General features: G+C 47.0%; 1 protein-coding gene across 4 annotated transcripts in view; it reads left to right on the top strand.

Moving 5' to 3' along the window:
- Positions 1 to 5,756: 5,756 nt before the first annotated feature.
- Positions 5,757 to 20,729, top strand: part of ARID3B (AT-rich interaction domain 3B) — a 59,095-nt gene continuing 44,122 nt past the window's right edge. For all 4 annotated transcript variants that reach the window (XM_066592420.1, XM_066592419.1, XM_066592418.1 and 1 more), the window contains exons 1-2: positions 5,757 to 5,904; positions 10,548 to 11,096. In XM_066592420.1, coding sequence (XP_066448517.1) covers positions 5,869 to 5,904; positions 10,548 to 11,096 — 585 coding nt within the window. In that variant the 5' untranslated portion in view covers positions 5,757 to 5,868. The remainder of the gene's footprint in view (positions 5,905 to 10,547; positions 11,097 to 20,729) is intronic.

Below are 20,729 nucleotides of genomic sequence, written 5' to 3'. Positions count from 1 at the left end.
AGCGGAAAATTTCAGATCCTAGGCGATTTTTGGGAGGATCGCCTAGGATCACAGGTATTCCCTAAGTTGTTGGTGCCTTGTCAGATTGGCTTCCGGAATTTCACTCGGTCTGGCCAAGTTTTATTGATTCGGGTGCTGCTGCCAATTTGATTAGTTTACGTTTTGTCAGACCTCTGATGACTGAATTCTCGGCGTTAAAGATTCCCATACGCTTCACTAGTATTGATTCTACCCCTCTGTCTGCAGGTGTTGTACAATGGAGGACTTCCATTTTGAAGTTCACTGTGGGTGTTCTCCATTCTGAGAATCTGTTGTTCTTGGTAATGAAAAGGATGTCTGTTGATGTAGTGCTTGGCATGCCCTGGTTGGCATTGCACAATCCCCGATTTGATTGGTCCACTCGGGAATTGACACATTGGGAGTTGTCCTGTCATAGTCACTTAGCTACTATATCCATGTGTTCAGCAGATACCATACGTATTCCTGAGTATTTGTCTGATTTTCATGACATATTTTCCAAGTAACTGTCTGAGACTTTGCCTCCCCATAGGGAGTGGGACTGTGGTATTGATTTGATCCCCGACAGTCCCATCCCTAAGGGAGCCATTTTCAATTTGTCTGGGCGAGAGCACGAGGCCCTTGAGTCCTACAGATAGTCCCCGACTTGCGAACATTTGAGTTACGAATTTCGCTAGATACGAACTATCTGTCCTGCACAGTATGATGTAATGCTATGGCATTACATCATGCTGTGCAGGGACCGGGCAGGCTTCTATCAAGCCTGATAGAAGCCTGTCCGATCAGATCGCGGTTGCTAGGCAGCCGGGGACCTCCTGAAAGGCCCTAGGGCTGTCTATGCAGAGCGCCTATCAAGCCGTGCGCTTGATGGGCACTCTGCATAGGCAGCCCGGGGGCCTTTCAGGAGGTCCCCGGCTGCCTAGCAACCACACAGCGTCCCACAATATCATCGTGGGACGCTGTACGGGCCCCCTGAACGTCGGGTGCAGGCTGTTTCTTACAGCGCGCACCCGGCGGCAGCAGTTCCGACAAGCCGCGCCGCTCGTCAGAACTGTTAACACTTTAAATACTGCTGTCAGAGCGGTATTTAAAGTGTTAACAGTTCCGACGAGCGGCGCCGCTCATCGGAACTGCTGCCGCCGGGTGCCCACTGTAAGAACAGCTTGCATCCGACATTGTATGGAGCGGGATCCACCCACGATCCTGCTCCATACAACCATTTGTTCGACTTGCGAACAAAATGGACTTGCGAACAGGCTCCTGGAACGGAACCTGTTCGCAAGTCGGGGACCATCTATATATCTCGGATTCTCTGGCCAAACGACATATCAGGCCGTCCAGGTCCCCTGCCGGGGCAGGTCTCTTCTTTGTAGAGAAGAAGGATGGGACATTGAGGCCTTGTGTGGATTATCGGGCTTTGAATAAAATTACAGTGAAGAACCAGTGCTCCTTGCCCCTGATTCCTGATTTATTGAATGAGGTGGTTGGGGCCCATTGGTTTTCCAAATTGGACTTAAGGGGGGCTTACAATTTAATTCGCATCCGAAAGGGAGATAAGGGGAAGACCACATTCAACACCTCGTTGGGACATTTTGAATGTCTAGTCATGCCCTTCGGACTTTGTAATGCCCCCGCTGTTCCAGGGGTTTATGAACGCGGTCTTCCACAACTTCCTGGGGGTATTTTTGGTCATATATCTCAATGACATTCTGGTGTATTCCCCAGACTGGGATTCACGTGTGCGGCACCTGAGGATGGTTCTGACCCGTTTGCCTGAGTACCAACTTTTTGTCAAGTTGGAGAAATGCATTTTTGGTACTAAACAAGTGTCTTTCCTTGGTTATGTGATTTCACCCACGGAGATTCAAATAGAGTCTGATAAAGTGGCAGCAATCTCCCAATGGGTCAGACCAGATAACTTGAAAGCTCTCCAGCGGTTTTTAGGTTTCGTGAATTTTGACCGTAAATTCATTAAGAATTATTCTGTTATTGCTCAAACCCTGACTGATCTTACCAAGAAGGGTGCCGACTTGGTAAGATGGTCGCCAGAGGCCCTAGAGGCTTTTAGTCATCTCAAAAGGGCTTTTATTGCTGCCCCGATGCTAGTACAGCCTGACGCACGGCGACCGTTCTTCATTGAGGTCGATGCGTCTGAGGTGGGGGCCGTATTGTCTCAGGAAGTCAGCGGGAGATCTGGGTATAGTCCATGTGCATTCTTCTCGCGGAAGTTAAGTTCGGCGGAACGTAACTATGACGTGAGTAATCATGACTTATTGGCGATTAAGTGGTCTCTAGAAGAGTGGCGTCATCATCTTGAGGGGGAAAGGCATCCCATTACCGTGTATACTGATCATAAAAACTTGGTATATCTCGCCAACTCTAAGAGACTCACAGCTCGTCAGGCCAGGTGGGCGTTGTTTTTCGCCAGGTTTAACCTTGTCGTTACATATATTCCAGGGGAGAAGATCGTGAAGGCAGACGCCCTCTCACAGAGTTTTGGTTTGCCGGAAAGTGAGACAGTGGCTCCCGAGAATATCTTGGCACCTAGGGTGGTGGTGGCAGCTGTAGAATCTGATCTCATTCCTCATCTACAAAATTGTCAGCATTGTCAAACAGATGGTTTGTGCTAGAGACCTTGCGTCTTAGAATCATTGAAGAGTCTCACTCATCTGTTCTCGCAGGCCATCCGGGGGTTCAGGGGACTCTGGATCTTTGTACTAGACACTACTGGTGGCCAGGCATGCCTCGGGAGATCTGTGACTTTGTTAAGGGATACTCTGTCAGTGCACAGAGTAAAAGTCATCGTCGACGTTTGGAGGGGCCTCCGAGACCGTTACTGATGCCTTCTAGTCCGTGGTCGCATTATTGGTAGATTTTATCACAGATCTACCTGAGTCTCAGAAGTTCACCACTATCCTAGTTATTGTAGACCGTTTCTCAAAAATGGCACATTTCGTGGCAGTAAAGAAGCTACCTTCTGCGATAGAATTTTCCAAGATTTTTATAAAAGAAATCATTCGTCTACATGGGGTTCCCAAGAACATTGTATCTGATCGCAGTGTTCAGTTTGTTGCACAATTTTGGAGAGCCTTCTCGTCAGCACTCCACCCGCAAACTAATGGACAGAATGAGCAGAAGGACCAGGATTTAGTGCAATATTTACGGTTGTTAGCTGGCGAAAAGGCTCATCAGTGGGTAGAATTCCTGCCGTTGGCAGAGTTTGCACTAAACAACCGTACTTGTTCTTCCACTGGGGTGTCTCCATTCCTTTGCGTATATGGTCAGCATCCTCGCTTCCTTACAGTTATTTCTGCGCCGTCTGCCTGTCCTGCAGCTGATGTCGCCACAGATGCGCTGCAGGGGGTATGGAAAGAAGTACAGAAGAACCTGGAAGCAACGGGGGCTCGTATGCAGTTGCGTAGTGGAAGGAGTCTGTCAGTATCTGAACCTTACAGAATGGGACAGAAGGTATATTTGTCTTCTAGAAATCTCAAATTGAAGGTCCCGTCCTTGAAACTGGCGCCGCATTACGTGGGTCCCTTTGTCATCACGCGTGTAGTGAACCCGCTTGCTTATGAACTTGATTTGCCAGCTACATGGAGGGTTCACAGGGTTTTTCATAAGTCATTATTGAAACCTTTTGTCCCTTCGGTCCTCAGCTCCCTCCTCTTCTCCATCTACACAGCCCCTATTGGACAAACCATTAGAAGATTTGGCCTCCAATACCACCTCTACGCTGACTACACCCAGTTATACCCCTCCTCCCGTGACAGCACAGCACCATTCCTTCAGAATACCACCAACTGTCTGTCCACTGTATCTAACACTATGGCCCAATGTCCACAGGCGGGTTTAATTTGCAGAATCTGCATGGGGCACCTGCATGGAAGATCCACAGAGGGAAAAATCAGAGGTCTACTTCAGGGAGATTCTTCTGTTGAGGATTTCAATTCCGAATTTTGCCATTGGGCGACAAACTCAGTGGAATGATCCTGCTTTATGAAGCCATACAAAAAACAAGGGTGTGGTATAAAAAAACTGCCTGTTTGTATTATGCCTATGTGCTATATCGATGTGCAGAGCAGAGGCACACCTTTCCTGAATTCCAGGAGAAGGTCATCAAGGCCCTAATATTTGGGGACCAGAAAGGAAGGGGGAGTGGAGAGCCCAGTACTTCTAAAAGCGAGGACCCACATATATAATTTCCTAGTGAAATTCCCTCCGTGAGTAAGAAAGGAAGGACCCAAATAAGGTGCGAAGTTTGTTACAAACAAAGGATAAGTAAGGCCATTGTTTATCACTCCACCCATCCCGGCCTTTGCATAAAAGATGTCTTCAAACTATACCACACGTCCCTGGAATATAAATGTTATTGCGTTGCAGCACCATAATGCTTTAGGCCTCATGTCCATGGGAAAAATCAGGTCCGCTGTGGATATGTAACGCGGATTTCTGCTGTGGATGCAGTGCGAATGAGCTTGAATTCCTTTTTTTTTTCATGCGGGAGATCAATTGAGCTATGAGCTCCCGCATGCGTGATCCGCACTTAAATGGAGCATGTCGCGTTTTTTTTCACGCGTATGAAATTTTTATATCATTTTAAAATACCATCCGCGCCTATTTATATACCCGCGGGTGGTCAATGCATTCCAATGGGAAATTTTAGGTGCGGATCATGCACGCGGGTGATCCGCTGCGGATTTTAAATTTTATTTTCCCCGTGGACATGAGGCCTTACCCTGCTGTACTCCGCAATGCCTATATATAAAGCCACATGCCATCCTTCCCTTGTGAGCTCTGCCATGTGCCCAAACAGTAGGTTACATCCACACATGGAGCATTTCTGTGCGCAGGAGAAACTGCGTAAGGCATCATGGGGTGCCTATTCTCTTTTTGCCCTTGGCAAAAATTAAAAATCTGGGGCTGAACCTACATATTACAGGAAAAAATTGAATTGTTTCACTTTCAAGTCAAAATCTAAAAAATAATTCACAAAACATCTGTGGAATCAAAACACTCCCTACACCCCTCAATGAATTCCCTGAGGGGTCTAGTTTCCAAAATGGGATCACTTTTTGGAGGTTTCAAATGTAGCGGTATCTCAGGAGCTGCAAATACAACATGGCCTCTGAAAATTATTCCAGCAAAATCTGCATTCCAAAAGCCAAAAAGTGCTCATTCCCTTCTGAGCCCGGCCGTGTGCCCCGAGCCTGCCAGTATAAGGGTGAATTCACAGGCTGGAACATGCCCATACCTTATGGCGGTTCTTTACTTGCATAAATGGGTAGCGTATTTGCACACATAAAAACAAAATCCCATTGACTTTGTGAATATGCAGATTTTAATAGGCTATTATGGTCGTACCAAGGTGGGAAATGCAGGCCATGCGAAACGTTTTCAGCTGTGAATGAACCCATAGAAATCAGTGGGCTATATACACTGCATATTACACGTATAATGCGCAGCATATTTACACCAGTGTGCATGAGCCCTGACCTATCACTTGTTATTTATGACTACTGTCTGAGAAAATGTATCTCTGCACAGCACGAGGTGTAATAAGGGTCAGGAAGAGCCTGAGCGGTGAGTGCAGCGTCCCCCGCTGGGGAGCACCACTGCCTCTTATTACACCACCTCTGGGTGGAATCAATAGAGCGCTCACTGCGCATGCGCGCGGCTGCTGGAGAACGTGCTGCCGTTGCGCTGTGCGTGATGACGTTGACGAATCGGTCGCAGCAACGGGAGGGGCCTAACAGAGCCTGGAGAGAGACGGAAACGGAGAGGAAGCCGGGGCGGGCGGCTAAGTGGCTACAGGAGAGTGCGGTGCCGAAAGGCCTGCAGACTGACGGGATGGTGGAGAAAGCCGGCTGTGCGAGAGAGTCCATGGTGAGCGGGAGCTCGGGGAATAAGGCGAGCGTCCTGCGGGACTTCAGATGGGAGGAGGAGGAGGAGGGCGGGGGTCATCTCACACAAACACACCGCACCTTGGCGACCCGCACTGCCCGTCCGCAGCTGTAGAGAGGGGGGCCGCCCGGGTTGCTGATAAGGGCGGATATCGCGTCTGCCTGCAGATACCCCGCATGTGCCCGCGGTCTCGGTAGGTCGCGTGCACACCGGGGGCTCCGGGCTCATCTGCGCTTGTTTTTGTTGGAAGGTCTTTTTTTTCTTCTACATTGTGTGTTTTCTGAGGACTCCTTCATGTTGGAGATTCTGTAGGGAACGGCCATTGCTGACCTCCGCTAAGGCAGCGTTCACACATAGGTGAGACCTGCGGCAGATCGCTGTGTGATCACATCCTGAGGCCCAGTGGCCACGGTCGGATCCTTGCTGCGGAATCCAGAGCGGGCGTTCCGCCTCCGGATCCCGCAGCAATAACCGTGAAGTCAGCAGAAACCATCCGATCCGCAGCTGTCCCCAATTGAAATTGCGGATTTCACTGGAAAGTTTGCAAAAAAACCCCCCTCTACTGCGCGCCGGCCGGCACTTCAGCACGCATCCGCAGTACAGAAAGACGACCAGGACAGGCAAGCAGGGTCAGTGGGCAGATTCTGCTGCGGGCTCCCACCTGCCCGTGGACATGAGGCCTAAGGGTACGTCGCCCCTCGCGATCAGCCGCCCTGCAACGCACGGAGCAGCTCTCACCCCTACTAAGCCCTGCGGCTGCCCGGCAGGGGGTGCGGGCTGTTCTGTGAGGGGCTGATGATTGTGAGGTGGGAGGAACGGTAGGCCGAAATCAACTGATCCGGTAGGCCGAAATCAACTGATCCGGTAGGCCGAAATCAACTGATCCGGTAGGCTGAAATCAACTGATCCGGTAGGCCGAAATCAACTGATCCGGTAGGCTGAAATCTGCACCAGTGCTCTGGATTTTGACTCGTGTTTTTATTGCAAAAATATTGCAGATTTTGCCACAGAATCTTCCACTGGGGACAATCTGCAGCATTTCTGCTAGGTGTGAACAGGACCTGACGGGGGATTCTGCGCTTCTACTATTGATGACCCACCCTAACGATAGATCATGAACAGTTGACCATGGGGGTCCGCCCATTTTCCCCCACCTACCAGCTCATCCTCCTGTCTGGTGTCAGTGCAGCGGACCAGACGTCGCCATCAGTGGACAGAGCCGGTAGTGTAATGGACACATGACTCCCATTAATCTCATTGCCAGTGAAGCCTTTCTATTACACTTCCGGCTCTGACCGCCGATGACTACGTCCGGCCCCGCTGCACTGCGAGCGGGTAGGATGATCAGCCGATCGACTCCTGATGGCCTATCCTGAGTGCAGGTCATGAGTAGTAAAAGTGCAATTAGACCTTAACAAAAAGGCCAAAATAGCTCAGCGTGCTCTGCTGCTTTGTCCTTTATAACGCCGAGAGCGAGCGGACCCCGCTCTAGATCGTACGGGTGTGCCGTATGATGGTGCAGCTAGTGGGTGCCCCGCTCTAGATCGTACGGGTGTGCCGTATGATGGTGCAGCTACTGGGTGCCCCGCTCTAGATCGTACGGGTGTGCCGTATGATGGTGCAGCTACTGGGTGCCGTTATTCTAGTCCATAACGAAGCCGGAAAATAGATCAAAGAGCCACAAATGTAAACGAGCTCCAATTGTAAAGGTCACTTTCTGGCATTTGCTACCCCTTTTCTGACATGGTTTCTGAGTCTCTCTCGTACCTGATCATCTATGATTTTGCTCTTAATCTGTTAATAGCGTGGTTTGACAGTAGTTTAATAATCTTTGTATGGCACCAAATTATTCCACAGCCCTTGAACAGAGATTTACATTAGAGGGTGTCACTATTGGGCCCAATGTCCACGGGTAGATTTGATTAGTGCACGTGGCATCCGCAAATCAAGCCGCCCGTAGGGAAGCATTGGGCGTCCGTAATTCATTAAACACATGCGTATTTGTTTTTATTTGATTTGCGGATGCCATGCGCGGCTAATAAATCGCAGCACGCACTATTCTGCCGCGGATCATGCGCGGATGTGCTCCAATCATCTCTGTGGGAGCTAATGAACCGCAGTGCATCTGCAAATACATCTGTGGATTTGAAGGTTGAAATCAATTGGTAGGTGGAGCTGCGGAATTTTTTTTTTCTGCGTGGATGATCCACAGTGCATCCGTTCAAGGAAAAAAACTAAATCTGCGATCTTCCGCAAGCAATAAAAAAAAAATCAATTTAATGATGACTCGCAGTACATCCACTACAGAAATACGCATGAAAAATCTGCGCGTGCCGTGAACATAGGAATGTGCTCATGCTTGGGGCTCATTCACACGGCCATGAGTCACGTATCGGTCTGTGAGAGCCGGCTATCGCCCCGTATAGCTGCAAGTGCGCTGCGCATGACATTATCGCGCACACATGGTCATGCGCAATGTGACTTTTTTGTATTTTTTTATTTATTTTATTTATTAAATACCCCCCTCTGTCATATCGGGGTTGTGTATGTATTGTCATCCATATTCAATATATTGCATTCGAACAGCGATGCATACACTGCCCAAAGAAAAGAATAGGGCCCCCGCTGTGTGAATGCGCCCTGAGCTTTGTATCCAGTAACCCTGAACACTGCGCTCTACAGACATCCAAGAGAATTGTCATTGTTGGGTTATTCCTCAGCAGACAATCGGCAGATTTATCTACCGCTTGTAGAGGAAGGATGGCATAGGGCCTCCCTCACGCAGGCACTTTTTTCCGCAACTGCAGTATAATGCTCCTGGTGTTTTTAATGGAGCCTCTCAGACAGGTAATCGATCGTGGCGGCGGCTGTAGGAAACGAAAGTAAATCGTGGCAAAGCGCCGCGCTCGAAAATGTAACGCTTTGCTGAACGCCCGTGTGAGGGAGACCTAGGAGGGGTAACGCAGGTGGCACAGGCTTCACATGGTCACTGAATCCTCCGCAGGGGGACTGGCAATACATGGATGATTAAACTGACGCATTTGATACAATGAATCAGAGCATTTAGTTGGCTTGGAGGCCCCCTGTTCCCGCGTCTCACTGGTCCGCTCACACTTGTACAATGTATATGATGCAGGGGCGTTGCTAGGGTCTTAAAAGATCAGAGGCACACGCCCCGAGGCAGAAGTCAGTGCTGGTAATTGCAGGCGCAGCTGTCATTGATATTAATGGGTGCCTGCAATTACTAGCGCCAGCCACCACATGGGGCAGAGCGATCTGCTTCCGTCCTGTGTTTTGTCGGTGACAGGGGTGCCTGAACAGCTGATAGGCCGCTTCCTGAGCTCTAGACCCCAGCTGATCAGCTATTGGTGATCTATCCGGAGGATTGTAATCAATACAAACTGCCTGGAAAACCCCTTTAAGTTCACCATAAAAATACAACTTCTCCTTGGCCCTATGATAAAAGAAAGAAAATGGGTAGGAGAGCGCTCAGGCAATGGTCAATATAAAGGAATAGTGCAGATGTGTAGAAGGCCTCATGTCCACGGGGAAAATCAGGCCTGCCGCGGATTCTATATGTAGAATCCAGAGCGGGTCCCTCCTGCCCCGCGGACATGAGGGCTGAAAATAAGAATAAACTCACCTGCTCCGGGCTATGCGTGTCTCCCCTTCTTCGTGGCCGGATCTTCTTTCTTCGGCCCGGCGGATGTGCTCGGCACGCCGGCAGCGTGCCGTGCGCATGCGCCAGGCAATCCGCCGGGCCGAAGAAAGAAGATCGGGCCGCGAAGAAGGGAAGAACCACATCGCCCGGAGCAGGTGAGTTTAATTCAGGTATGGGTCTCCCGCGGATTCGGACGGCTTCCATAGGCTTCAATAGAAGCCTGCGGGAGACCCGCACTAAAAGGGAGCATGTCCATTTTTTTATTTTTTTTCCCGCACGCGGATCTGCGCCTGGCGGGAAAAATGACATCCGCAGGTATTTAACTACCTGCGGGTGTCTAATGCATCCTTATGGAGCGCGGAACCGCTGCGGATTTAAACTCCGTGAACATGAGGCCTTACAACCACAGGGCACTATCCACTAGCCGGTGGAGCGCTGCAGACCCCAGTGAGTCACCAGACACTCTGAAAGGAAGCAAAACGCAGTACTATGTGCCCCAATTGCAACTATGGGGACACAACAAACATTGGAGTCCGCGCTCCTTTAGTTCTTCTGGGTAAAAGGACTTGTGGAGGGATCTCCTGGTATGGAGACCCCTCAATGTTGTGTTCAGCTTGTAGATATTATGCCACCTGGTGAATTTTCTGCCAGACTGGACCTTTCATAGATTCCTTTTCACAATAGGAGATCCCTCCTCAAGTCCTTTTACCCAGAGGAACTAGAGGAGAGCAGACTCCAATCTTTGTTGTGTCCCCATAGTTGCAATCGGGGTACATAGTACTGCGTTGTGCCCTGGCCCTACGATGATTTTGCCTTTCTTGGGTTGATCTTGCATTCACATTAATATTGTAGAAATCTGTAATATAGACAAGGTTCATCTTGTACATAAAGCAATGCTCTTCCAAAAGCATGAAATAACCTTTCTTATATAATGTCTGCCTTTTTTCTTCTTCCTTCCTTGTAGCCCTCGCTAATACCGAGTGGATTAAATCCTGCCCTGTCAGGCGGTGCACAGATGCATCCCAAGCAGGGGATGAAACTGGAGGCCGTGATGGAGCAACTCCAAAAGCAAAAGCAGCAAAACTCTCGCACTATGGAGGAACGGGAGAGGCAGCTACGAGAGGCACAACTATTGTATACCCAACAGTTGGCATCACAGCATATAATGAAATCTACACCTGGTCCTGCCACTTTGATAGCTGCTAAGTCCCGCCCGCCCTTGGCACCTCCACAAGTTGCTAGTGATCCAGATGAAGATGAGGAGATAGAGGAGGAGGATGAAAGTGACGGAAACTCCTATGAAGAAGAAGGTGATCACAGGCATGGTCTGCCATCTACGTTGGCACAGAAGTATCTACAGGTTCAGAGAGAGCAGCAGGGCATCGTCACTCCTAAACCTCCGGGAATCCGTGGTCAGCAACAGCTTGCTGTGAAAGAAGAGCCCCAAGATGAAAACTGTAATCCTTCACCCTCTAAACATCCAAAGCAAAACATGGAGGAGCACATTAAGCCGGTGAGATAATTGTCAGGTATAAATACAGGGGGGACGGGGGGTCATCTAGGGTTTTACAGCAGCATTCTGTTCTAAAACTGATGCAAATTTTGTAATTTGTCATAAAAGTTGCACCCTTTAACTTTCTTGCAACTCTTCAAAAGTGGAAGGGGACCTCCAATGGCTTGATAGATTTAGGCTCATATCACACGGGCGTCAGCGCAATTACGCATGCGGTTGATTAATGGGCATTGCTTATCTACGTTTTTGGGTTCGTTCACTTCCGTGTCGGAGGTTCCTTTTAGAACATCTGTTGTTGATTTCTGCTATTTCATCCTGTCAAATTCAGGAAGATGCCAACTGCCCAGAAACCAAGTGAACCACCTTTATAGTAAATGGGGGGTCCATTTGGCTGCATTCAGCTAGGAACTACCAGCTTCCTGCTCCCAAAACGAAGCAGGAAAAGGAAATCCCTAAAGCTGATGTAATTAGGCCCTAATGAAGATTTAGTCTCAGGCCGCTTTTATACAGCTTGTAGCACGGAGTTTCAAACATCACGCTAAACATTGTAAAATGCCTCCGTTGATTTCAGTGGGGCTTCTCAGACGAATGTTTGAGCATGGCGCTTCGAACGTCGCGATTTTCGAACTGTCTGCTCTATTTTAGCGTGTTTCAGTGATGGGGTGCGTTAAAAACTGCTGTTGAAAACGCTGTTTAAAACAAAGCATTTTTACAGACGCCTATGTGAGAGCCGCCTAAGGGCTCATTCACACGGGCGTATTGCCACTGTGTATTACGCACACGTATTTCCTGTGCGTAACACGCGGTGAATGGAGGCAGTGAAAGTGTAGATTTTCATTCTTCCATTCACACCTGCGTTGGAGCTGTGAGGGGACCACCATGTAAAACAGGAGAAATAAATCGCAGCTTGCTCTACTTCTCAGTGTTTCATATGCAGCCCTTGTAGGTGTTTATTACACCGCTCGCTCGGCACTGAGCAGGGAATCTAATATGAAAACGCCTACAGGCTTATTCTTGTCCCACACTTTGACCCCTTTGTGTGACCATTGGTGGATGATTTTGGGGTCATTAGATTTGTGATATCCTTACCACCATAAAATTTGAGTTTGGTACATTGAGTGACTGTCAGGCAAGGTCAAAGTACCTATATTAAGTCTAGTGGCGCTGTTGTGCTTCAGCCAACAGCCCCACCAGGGAGAGTCAGGGCTCCTGCACACTTACGAGGGCGATATTGAGCCGTGAGCCCCTGTCACAGCTGTGACAGGAGATCACGATCTTTTCCCATTCTTTTCTATCGGGCTGGCCACTCTGCCGTCGGCCCCATCAGAAACAATGGGCAATATCCCAAAAAGAACACCATCTGCGGGTTTTTTTTTTTAATGAACCCATTGCGTCAATCTGGTTTTGGGGGGAAAAAGTCACACTGCGTATGTCCGTGACGTCATAATCCCTGACCTGCACAGTGCCTATTGTAGCCGTACGCGATCTCTGCCGGCAGAGCGAATGGGCTGCTATCCGTACAACGCTGCGATACTCGACGTTGTACTCATGCCCGTGTGAATGAGCCCTAATAGAGATAGAGAATCTTCTGTTCATCTGCAATAACCTGAGGTCTCTATTGTCCACTGTTCACATCTTAAATAGAGAGATCCTACAACAATCTAAGCTCTATGACCTGCTTTGCTGCCCTCTCTGATTTCAACGGTCCATCAATTATGTGGATCACTGCGTTTTTAAAATTTATTTATTTTTTAAAATCTGCCTGTTAAATTTTGCAGCAGCCAGCCAATGATATGCATGCTTCCCTGCCATCCAGCAGTCGATTAATCAGTCTCTCCTAGTACTGTAAATATGGCAAGACAGATCATTAAGCAGGGGCATTGCATATCATTGGACTCATCTCGGGCAGTGCTGACCACATGCTGCAAAGTTTAACATGTTATTGAAAAAAAAAAAATAATTGCCGCAGTCCTCCACAAAAGTGACTGCTGAAATCAGTGTGACTGACTGCCTTGTGTTGCATAAAGGTTTTGACAGGTTCCCTTTAAAAAGGTTTTCCAACTATAGGAAGCGATGGCATATTGCTAAAATATGCTATTGCTTCCTCATCGGTGGTGATTGAGGGGAGCTGATTAAGGGACTTTATCTATAAGGCTTGGTCTCCAATGGTCCCTTGTTATGGGACAGAGCATAAGGTTTAAAGTACAGTGATACCCTGGGTTGCGAGTGCCTCAGCTTGCAAGCTTTTTACTTGCGAGCAGGCGCACTCCTAAATTTTTGCTCTGATTTTAAGAGCAAAAACTCGGGTTGGGAGCCTGCTTCCGCATTGCAGCATTGCTTTTAATTGGGCTGCCGCTGCTACCTGCGGCCCCATTGAATGCAGTGGGCTGCCAGCAAACCCTGCAGTGATTTTCAGGGAAGGGCTTTAAACATAAGCCTTTCCCTGAAAATCATCCTTAGCATGTGTTTGAAAAAAAGGAAAAAAATAAAAAAAAAAAAAAAAAAATATATACATATATATACACACACACACACACACACACACACACACACACACACACACACACACACACACACACACACACCTCTGCCGCTGGTTATCCCTGCACTGCTTTGAAGTTCTTTCATCAGCAGGGATTTAAAATCCCCGCCTGCTGAAAGAGCTGTATCTGATTGGCTGAGCACTCAGCCAATCACAGGCAGCGCTCAGCCATTCAATGATTGACAGCTGAGCACTGCCTGTTATTGGCCACAGCCCTCAGCCAAACAGGCGGCGCTCGTCCATTCATTGAATTCAATTGCCAGAATTGAGGAAACCTTTTGAAATAGTGCATTTTTGATGATTGATGAAAAGATCATTTAATGTAGAATGTAATGCAATAAATTTTATTAACGAATTCAAAGTAAAACCGACAAGAAAAGTGAAGCTCGGGGGTGAAACCCAAATATTCAAAAGTCAGCATGTCGGTTAGCACTTGGTTGGGAAACTTTCGGTGTTACATCGCCTTCCCATGGATTGAACTATGTTATTTTTAATTCTTCAGGTGTAGAATATGAAACAGATAATGTATTATTGCTCCTACAAATAGTTTTATTCCTTGGCTGCTTCTGCTTAATAAGTTTCTTTAACCGTTTCCATAGATTTCATGGGGTTACAATTAGGGCTATGTCCAGGCCATTCTAGCAGTGCAGTATGACTGTCCTGAAGTCACTTTTTGCACACAGCAGCAACATAACATGAAGCTGAATCCTGCTGAAATGTAAAGGCTTCATTATCTTGGAGAAGGCTTCAGTTTGCAAAAGGCTTCAGTTTGGGCTCACATATTTAATTTATGTATTTTTTGGAATTTACACTCCTATTAATCACACACATTCTGCTCATACCTTTTGCTGTTATAAATCACCAGATCATAGCCCTAACTGGGTGCTTCAGGTAGCTGTAAGGCAGTCTGGATGCAAATCTTCAGTTCTTCTCCATACGTACTTGATGCCATCATTACCGAACGGGAAGATTCTGGTCTCATCACTCCAGATAATTCAGTTCCTCTGTCCCTTTAACATGGGATTCAGCCCACTGTAATCTTTTCAATCTTTGTTAAAGCGATTTATAAAGGTCTTTTTTTTTCATGGAATTCTAGCACTTAAGGCCCATTTACATACAATGATTATTGCTCAAAATTTGTTCAAAAGAGAGAGAGAATGAGAGTTTGAGCAATCATTTTGCATAAGCCACTAATGTGCCCTAATGCCCACTAGCTTATTGGCTTCATTTTCATGTAAATGAGCCTCCTTTTGCTGTATGCAGATAACAGCAGATGGTCTGTTATCTGCATACAGCCCCATTGTTCTGCCACGGGTCTGCAGCTGAAAACAATGTTATCAGTGCTCCCATGGAGAATCACAGCGTGTGGTCATTGCTATCAGCTGCCCAGTCGAGTGATGAATTTTAAACTCAACATAAAATCATTGTTCGGCCGAAAAGCTAACAATGGTAGCATTTACACGCAACGAATGTCGGTCAAAAGACAACATTTGAGCAATAATCGTCCAGTGTAAATGGGCCTAAAGGCCCATTTTGACCTAACGATATTTGCTCAAAGCCGTCTTTTAAGCGAGAATCTTGGGTATAAATGCACGGACATCGGGCAGTTTTCGTGCACGAGTCGCTCCTCGCTGAATTCTAGTTTTCTTTAATTGAGCGATGAACTCTTATCAGCGGTGCAGGCTGTTATCACAGTCGGCAGCGCTGATGAGATTCTTTCAGCTTGCGTCCCGATGGTAGTTCACAGTGGGAAGAGAGCTGTAATCATGGAGAAAAATACAGCTGTTTTCTTATGCAAAACAGCTGTAGTGTTCGCCGAGCGATGGCAGCGGTGTCCCGCTCCACCTGCATAGCTCTTAAGTAGCTACTTAGCTAGTATAGACTATGCAAAGATCGCTCAAAACTATCACTCAAACTATTGTTTGAGTGATCCTCTGTCAGTGTAAATGGGGTCTTATGGTGAGTTTAAAATCCATCCTTCAGCCATAGAGTAGATAACAAAGACCACATGCTCTGTTCTTTACAAGTGCAGCAGATTACATTGTATTCATGTTGGCAGCCTGTGGAGAACAAAGGAGCTGATTGCAGAGTTCAGACCACCTGCTGAGTTCCGCAAGCAGCTCCTGGAGGCTCACTTGCACACAAAAAAAGCTGATCAAGTGCTAATGGACATTTGTGCCCATTAGTACTTAATGCAAAATGATCGCTAAAACTGTCAATCTTTGAATAGTTTGAAAGATTCTTTGTGTGTAAATGAACCTTTAGACCAAATTCTTTCTTTCTGCGCTGAACAGTCCTTGCGCTCAACTTCGTACCACATTAAGACGGTTCACTTTATATAGACTCAAAAGATTGTGTCTAGATAACGGAAAAAAATCATCTAAGGGTGGTTTCTAGAGATGAGCGAACCTACTCGGCCACGCCCCTTTTTCGCCCGAGCACTGTGATTTTCGAGTACTTCCGTACTCGGGTGAAAAGATTCGGGGGGCGCCGTGGGTGAGTGGGGGGTTGCAGCGGGGAGGGGGGGGGGGAGAGGGAGAGAGAGGGCTCCCCCCTGTTTCCCGCTGCTACCCCGCCCCCGCCCCCCCCCCCGCTCCGCCATGCCGCCCCCTCCCCCGAGTACAGAAGTACTCGAAAATCGCGGTGCTCGATCGAGTAATTACTTGAAACGAGTATACTCGCTCATCTCTAGTGGTTTCACATTTGTCAGAACCTTCCGCTGCAAATACCAGAGGAAAAAGCTGCATGCAGCATGCAGCGCTTTTTCTTCTCTCCCAAAATAGGGTAGGTAGGCAGAAAATGGGTGGAGCCCATTAGTCAATTGTGCATTTTTGGTTTCGTCCAGAGAATGAATTGTTCGGCTGCGGGGATTCCCCGTTCCTGCTCCTTGAATGGAATAGGATAGTGGAATCCTGAGCATAAGCAGGATACCACCCTAATTTCACCGCCTGCTGTTGTGCATCTGTTCTTGCCTTTATCAGTCTATCTTGGTAGTGACTGAGGTTTCTTATACCTGTTCAAAAGTTTTAAAATACCTCTTTTCGTGATGTTTCAACCTTTTTTCTAATTTCATCATAAATGTAGTCTTATGCAAAATTACTATTTTACTTTGCTTTCTGGTTGACCGGTAAACCCTTTTCACAGTTTTCTTTTCCTTCATTTTACTAAGTTCTACAAGCTCGCTACACAAAGGAGAACAAAAAAGACTTGATAAGAATCGCACAACACAAAAAACAGATGTTCTCCTGTCATCTCTATTACACGACCTTGAGAGCTGAATGCTACTGTGACCTCACTGGCTCTCTAAACGGTTATGCTACAATTACAAAGAATGATTCCCTTCTCATTCGTCGTCTAGTTTCAGTCGGCATATAAACCAGCGCTGAGACGTGCACCTATTGTGCAGTTTAAACACTGATCGTTCAGCATTTCACACCGGAATGTACAACGCTAAAGGATTAGTACACCAGAACTGAACCATTCTCAGCCGGCTCCCCGAGCGCGGATGACCTGTCAATGACGCCACCAGCTCGTTCACTTGGGCATGTGAGAATCATGCCCCTTTTTACATGGATTCTCGTCTATGTAAAGGAGGCATTATTTAGCTTTATCTTTGAATAGAATTCGGAAAAATAATTGAACTCCTCCTTTCCTGTGAACAGGCAGTCGTTCAGTGTGAACAGGCAGACTATCTTTGAACGAGAAGGCACTCATCACTTGGCTTCAGTATGCTGAAAGAAAGCCGCTTGTGACTACTGAGCAATTTCTCGCTCTGTACCATTGGGCCTTTGTTTACACTAAACAACTATAATTGAAAATCGTTCATTTGAGCATATGTTTTTTTCAGTTGTCTTTTTTTTTTTTTTTTCTCAGCCAATAATCGCCATGTGTAAAGTCACCCTAATGGGCTGTTCACGTTGTGGTTTTAGCTATTCTCGCAGCGGGACCCGACCAAGCCCCTACAGAGAGCAGCGCGTCACTCACCTGCTCCCGCGGCCCCGGATCTTTCATGTGCCGGGCAGCCGGTGCATGCGCAGGCCGGAGCCGGCGACCGGGGAGTGACATTTCTGTGCGAGCCCTGCACAGAGATAGAGCATGCCACAATTTGTTTTCTGCGCGGGATTTCGCGCAGACAAATCGCGGCCGTCTGCATAGGATTGCGTGTTGTAATGCAATCCTGTACAGGCGGCAATTCTGTGGGGAATCCCTCCGCGGAGTTTCCGCCCGCGTGCAGGAGGCCTTTGTCAAGCATATACATTTAAATAGGCAAAATGTTAACTGTATTTAGCATACCCATAGAGTATAATTGGTCAAATGTTAAGAAGTGTATACTTTTGAACAATGTTTGACCTCCTTTACGCTTTTGTACACTTTATTTTTAGGATAGGGAAGCATATTGTAGTGCACTTTTCCGTCCCGCTGAAAAGCATGCTCAATGTTGTTCCTTACATTCTTATTTGCTGCTGTTTGTACCTTGTTTCATGCTTTGTAAGTTCTGATTTGGCCACATTTTCTGGTGTACAGTAGTTTGCAATCCACTTTTAGGCAGGGGGAGTGTAGCAAGCCTACTATCTTGCAAGTAGTTCACTGTCCTCGACTCCCTTGCCCTTAGTTCCCATGCTGCATTGCACAATTTAAGGTCCAATTGGTAGGGAGGCAGTATCTGAGTGCCAGCTGCTCTGCTTTTCTAGGATGTTGCAGAGACCTTCTAGTTAAATGGTTAGTAAACCCCACTATAATGTGGGCAGAGGCACACCTGCTTTAACAGCAGGAGAGGTAGAGATTGTGGAGATTGTTATCAGTGTCTGCTGATCTGTCAGCCTGCAGCCTTTGAGTACATGGGAACTGCCTGTGAAGATGGCCCCTCTCCCTGTTGCTAAGGAAACATCCCTGTGTCCTTGTTACTACAGAAGCTCTGTAGCTAATGACACACAGTGGATTGCAGATAAACTGGAACGGAGACCCCTGGTAGCAGCCACTTCAAACCTGAGTTACAGTGGTAAAGCAACAACCTTTTTTAATGCAAGTATATTACAGAAATGATGAGACCAACACAAGCTAGTAAATGTGGCACTAACTTTTCAGACAGCTTGTCCTGAACCGTCACATTTAAATTGGAAAAACCTCCTGAAACTTATTGTAGATTGTGATTTTTGTCTCATGGAAATATATTTGAAGCATAATTAAAATGGTGGGGAATACGTTCTTACGTCATGAACGAAATGTGGAGAGAGTTGCATTTTCTTTATTAATACGCACGGAAAAAATGAAATTTATAGATAATAAGACTGCTTCCATAGACTTCAATGGAAGCCCCCCATGCGGGATATGGAGCATGCTGCAATTTGTTTTCCAGACCGAAAGATCCGCAAAACAAATCCACATGCTTTAATGTAATTGGTGGATGCCCATGTATTCCTATGGGCGGCTTGATTTGCAGATCTTCCGCAAATCAAATGCACTTGTGGACATGGGGCCTTGGGCTGGGGACACAGGTGGCAGATTTGCTGCAGAAATTCAGCTACATTTACAGCAGAAGCAAAGTGGATTCGCTTTTGAAAATCTCATCCACAAGCTGTAGGAAAAATCCACACAAAACCTGTGTGGAAATGGACAGGGATGTGGCGTTCCACAAGGTCAATTTTATTGCAGTTTCTACTGTGGAATTCACGGTTTTTCAGTAAGGGCGTGACACAATAAAACCCACACCAAATGGTTTTGAGGTAGGCTTTCCGCTGGGGACATTTTCAAGCAAATCAGCCCGGTTTGGACCCAGCCTTGGTTATGTTTATACGTAGCACAAATGCTGCCAATTTTACGCTGCATTTCTGCACACTGAGCGGTGGGGTGGACCCAATGACCCTGGAGGTCCCTTCCAACTCTACCATTCTATGAAAAGACAGTCTAAATATGCACCGTCAGTGTGATTTTTGACTCTAAAGCAGCTGCTCTTTTGCAGCTGACTTCAGAAGATACCGCGCCCTAACCCCTGAAGGCTTTGTGCTCTCAGCGCCCCCTTTACTTGGCACCCAAAATTATAAGACTAACACTATTTGCATTAAACCGAAAGGGATAAGAGAATAAGGAGTGAGAAGGGGCTTGGGGATTAGCAAAGCCACTCACCACGACTTGTCCAGCACATCATGGTAAGGCTATGATCTATGAAGATCCTGTTCTCCGAGCAGGCAGCAAGGTAGTCTTCAAAGGGCCTAAAGTATCAGCAAAAGGTACCAGGAAGAATATTGAGATGGCAGCACTACTCTCTCAGGTTTTTTCTGTGGTCAGAAGTGTTTAAAAAGAAAATCTCCTATTTCTTGAAAAATATGACTGAGGTGCTACTATCCTTGTGCCATTCTGCGTCCATCCTATCTACGCGCAGCAGAATTTGGAGCTGGACGATGATTTCAACCTGGTGAGTTCCAAGTTGAGCCATTTATGCAAAAGAGCTTTCTTGGCTCCCAACAGCACAGTATGGACTATCTGAGGTAGTGTAATGTGTCACATACTTCCAAAATACTTATAGCATCTTGGAGCGGGTCCATATCCCATGCCAAAGATCAGTGGTGGGCACACTGCACTTAGGGCAACATCATATGCGATTGGGACAAGGAGGAGAAACTGGGAGAGTAAAGCCATGAAATGTATGATGAATAAATTTGAAATGCAACTCTCTCCACATTTCGTTCATGACGTAAGAACGTATTCCCCACCATCCCTGTAGTATCTTGTCCTTTACATCAGGTTAGTGAGACCCTCATCTACTTGGAAAAGGCAGTGCCTGCAGACCTTGTCAAGAAGAGAGATCCTATGAAACTATGCAAAAAAAAAAAACGTCTTTTAGGAGGGTTACTGAAGAGAACATCAGCCATTTATGACTGTTTCCTATTTGAGGTCCTTTAATCTACTTTCACAGAAAAGTTGTAAAATGTGGAAAAAAGTGGAATGTACTCACTGTATTTGAAGTTCCTCTCAGAAGCTACGAGCCATCTGCTCTCTGGATCATGTAATAAATGTTTTGGAAGGGTCATCTGTCCGACTCATCAGGATTTGAAAAGCCAAGACTACGATGCTCAAAAACCACTGTTCCTGCA

The sequence above is a fragment of the Eleutherodactylus coqui genome, chromosome 2, assembly GCF_035609145.1.
Source record: "Eleutherodactylus coqui strain aEleCoq1 chromosome 2, aEleCoq1.hap1, whole genome shotgun sequence".
Lineage (NCBI taxonomy): Eukaryota > Metazoa > Chordata > Amphibia > Anura > Eleutherodactylidae > Eleutherodactylus > Eleutherodactylus coqui.
This window is presented reverse-complemented; position numbering and strand designations above follow the sequence as displayed.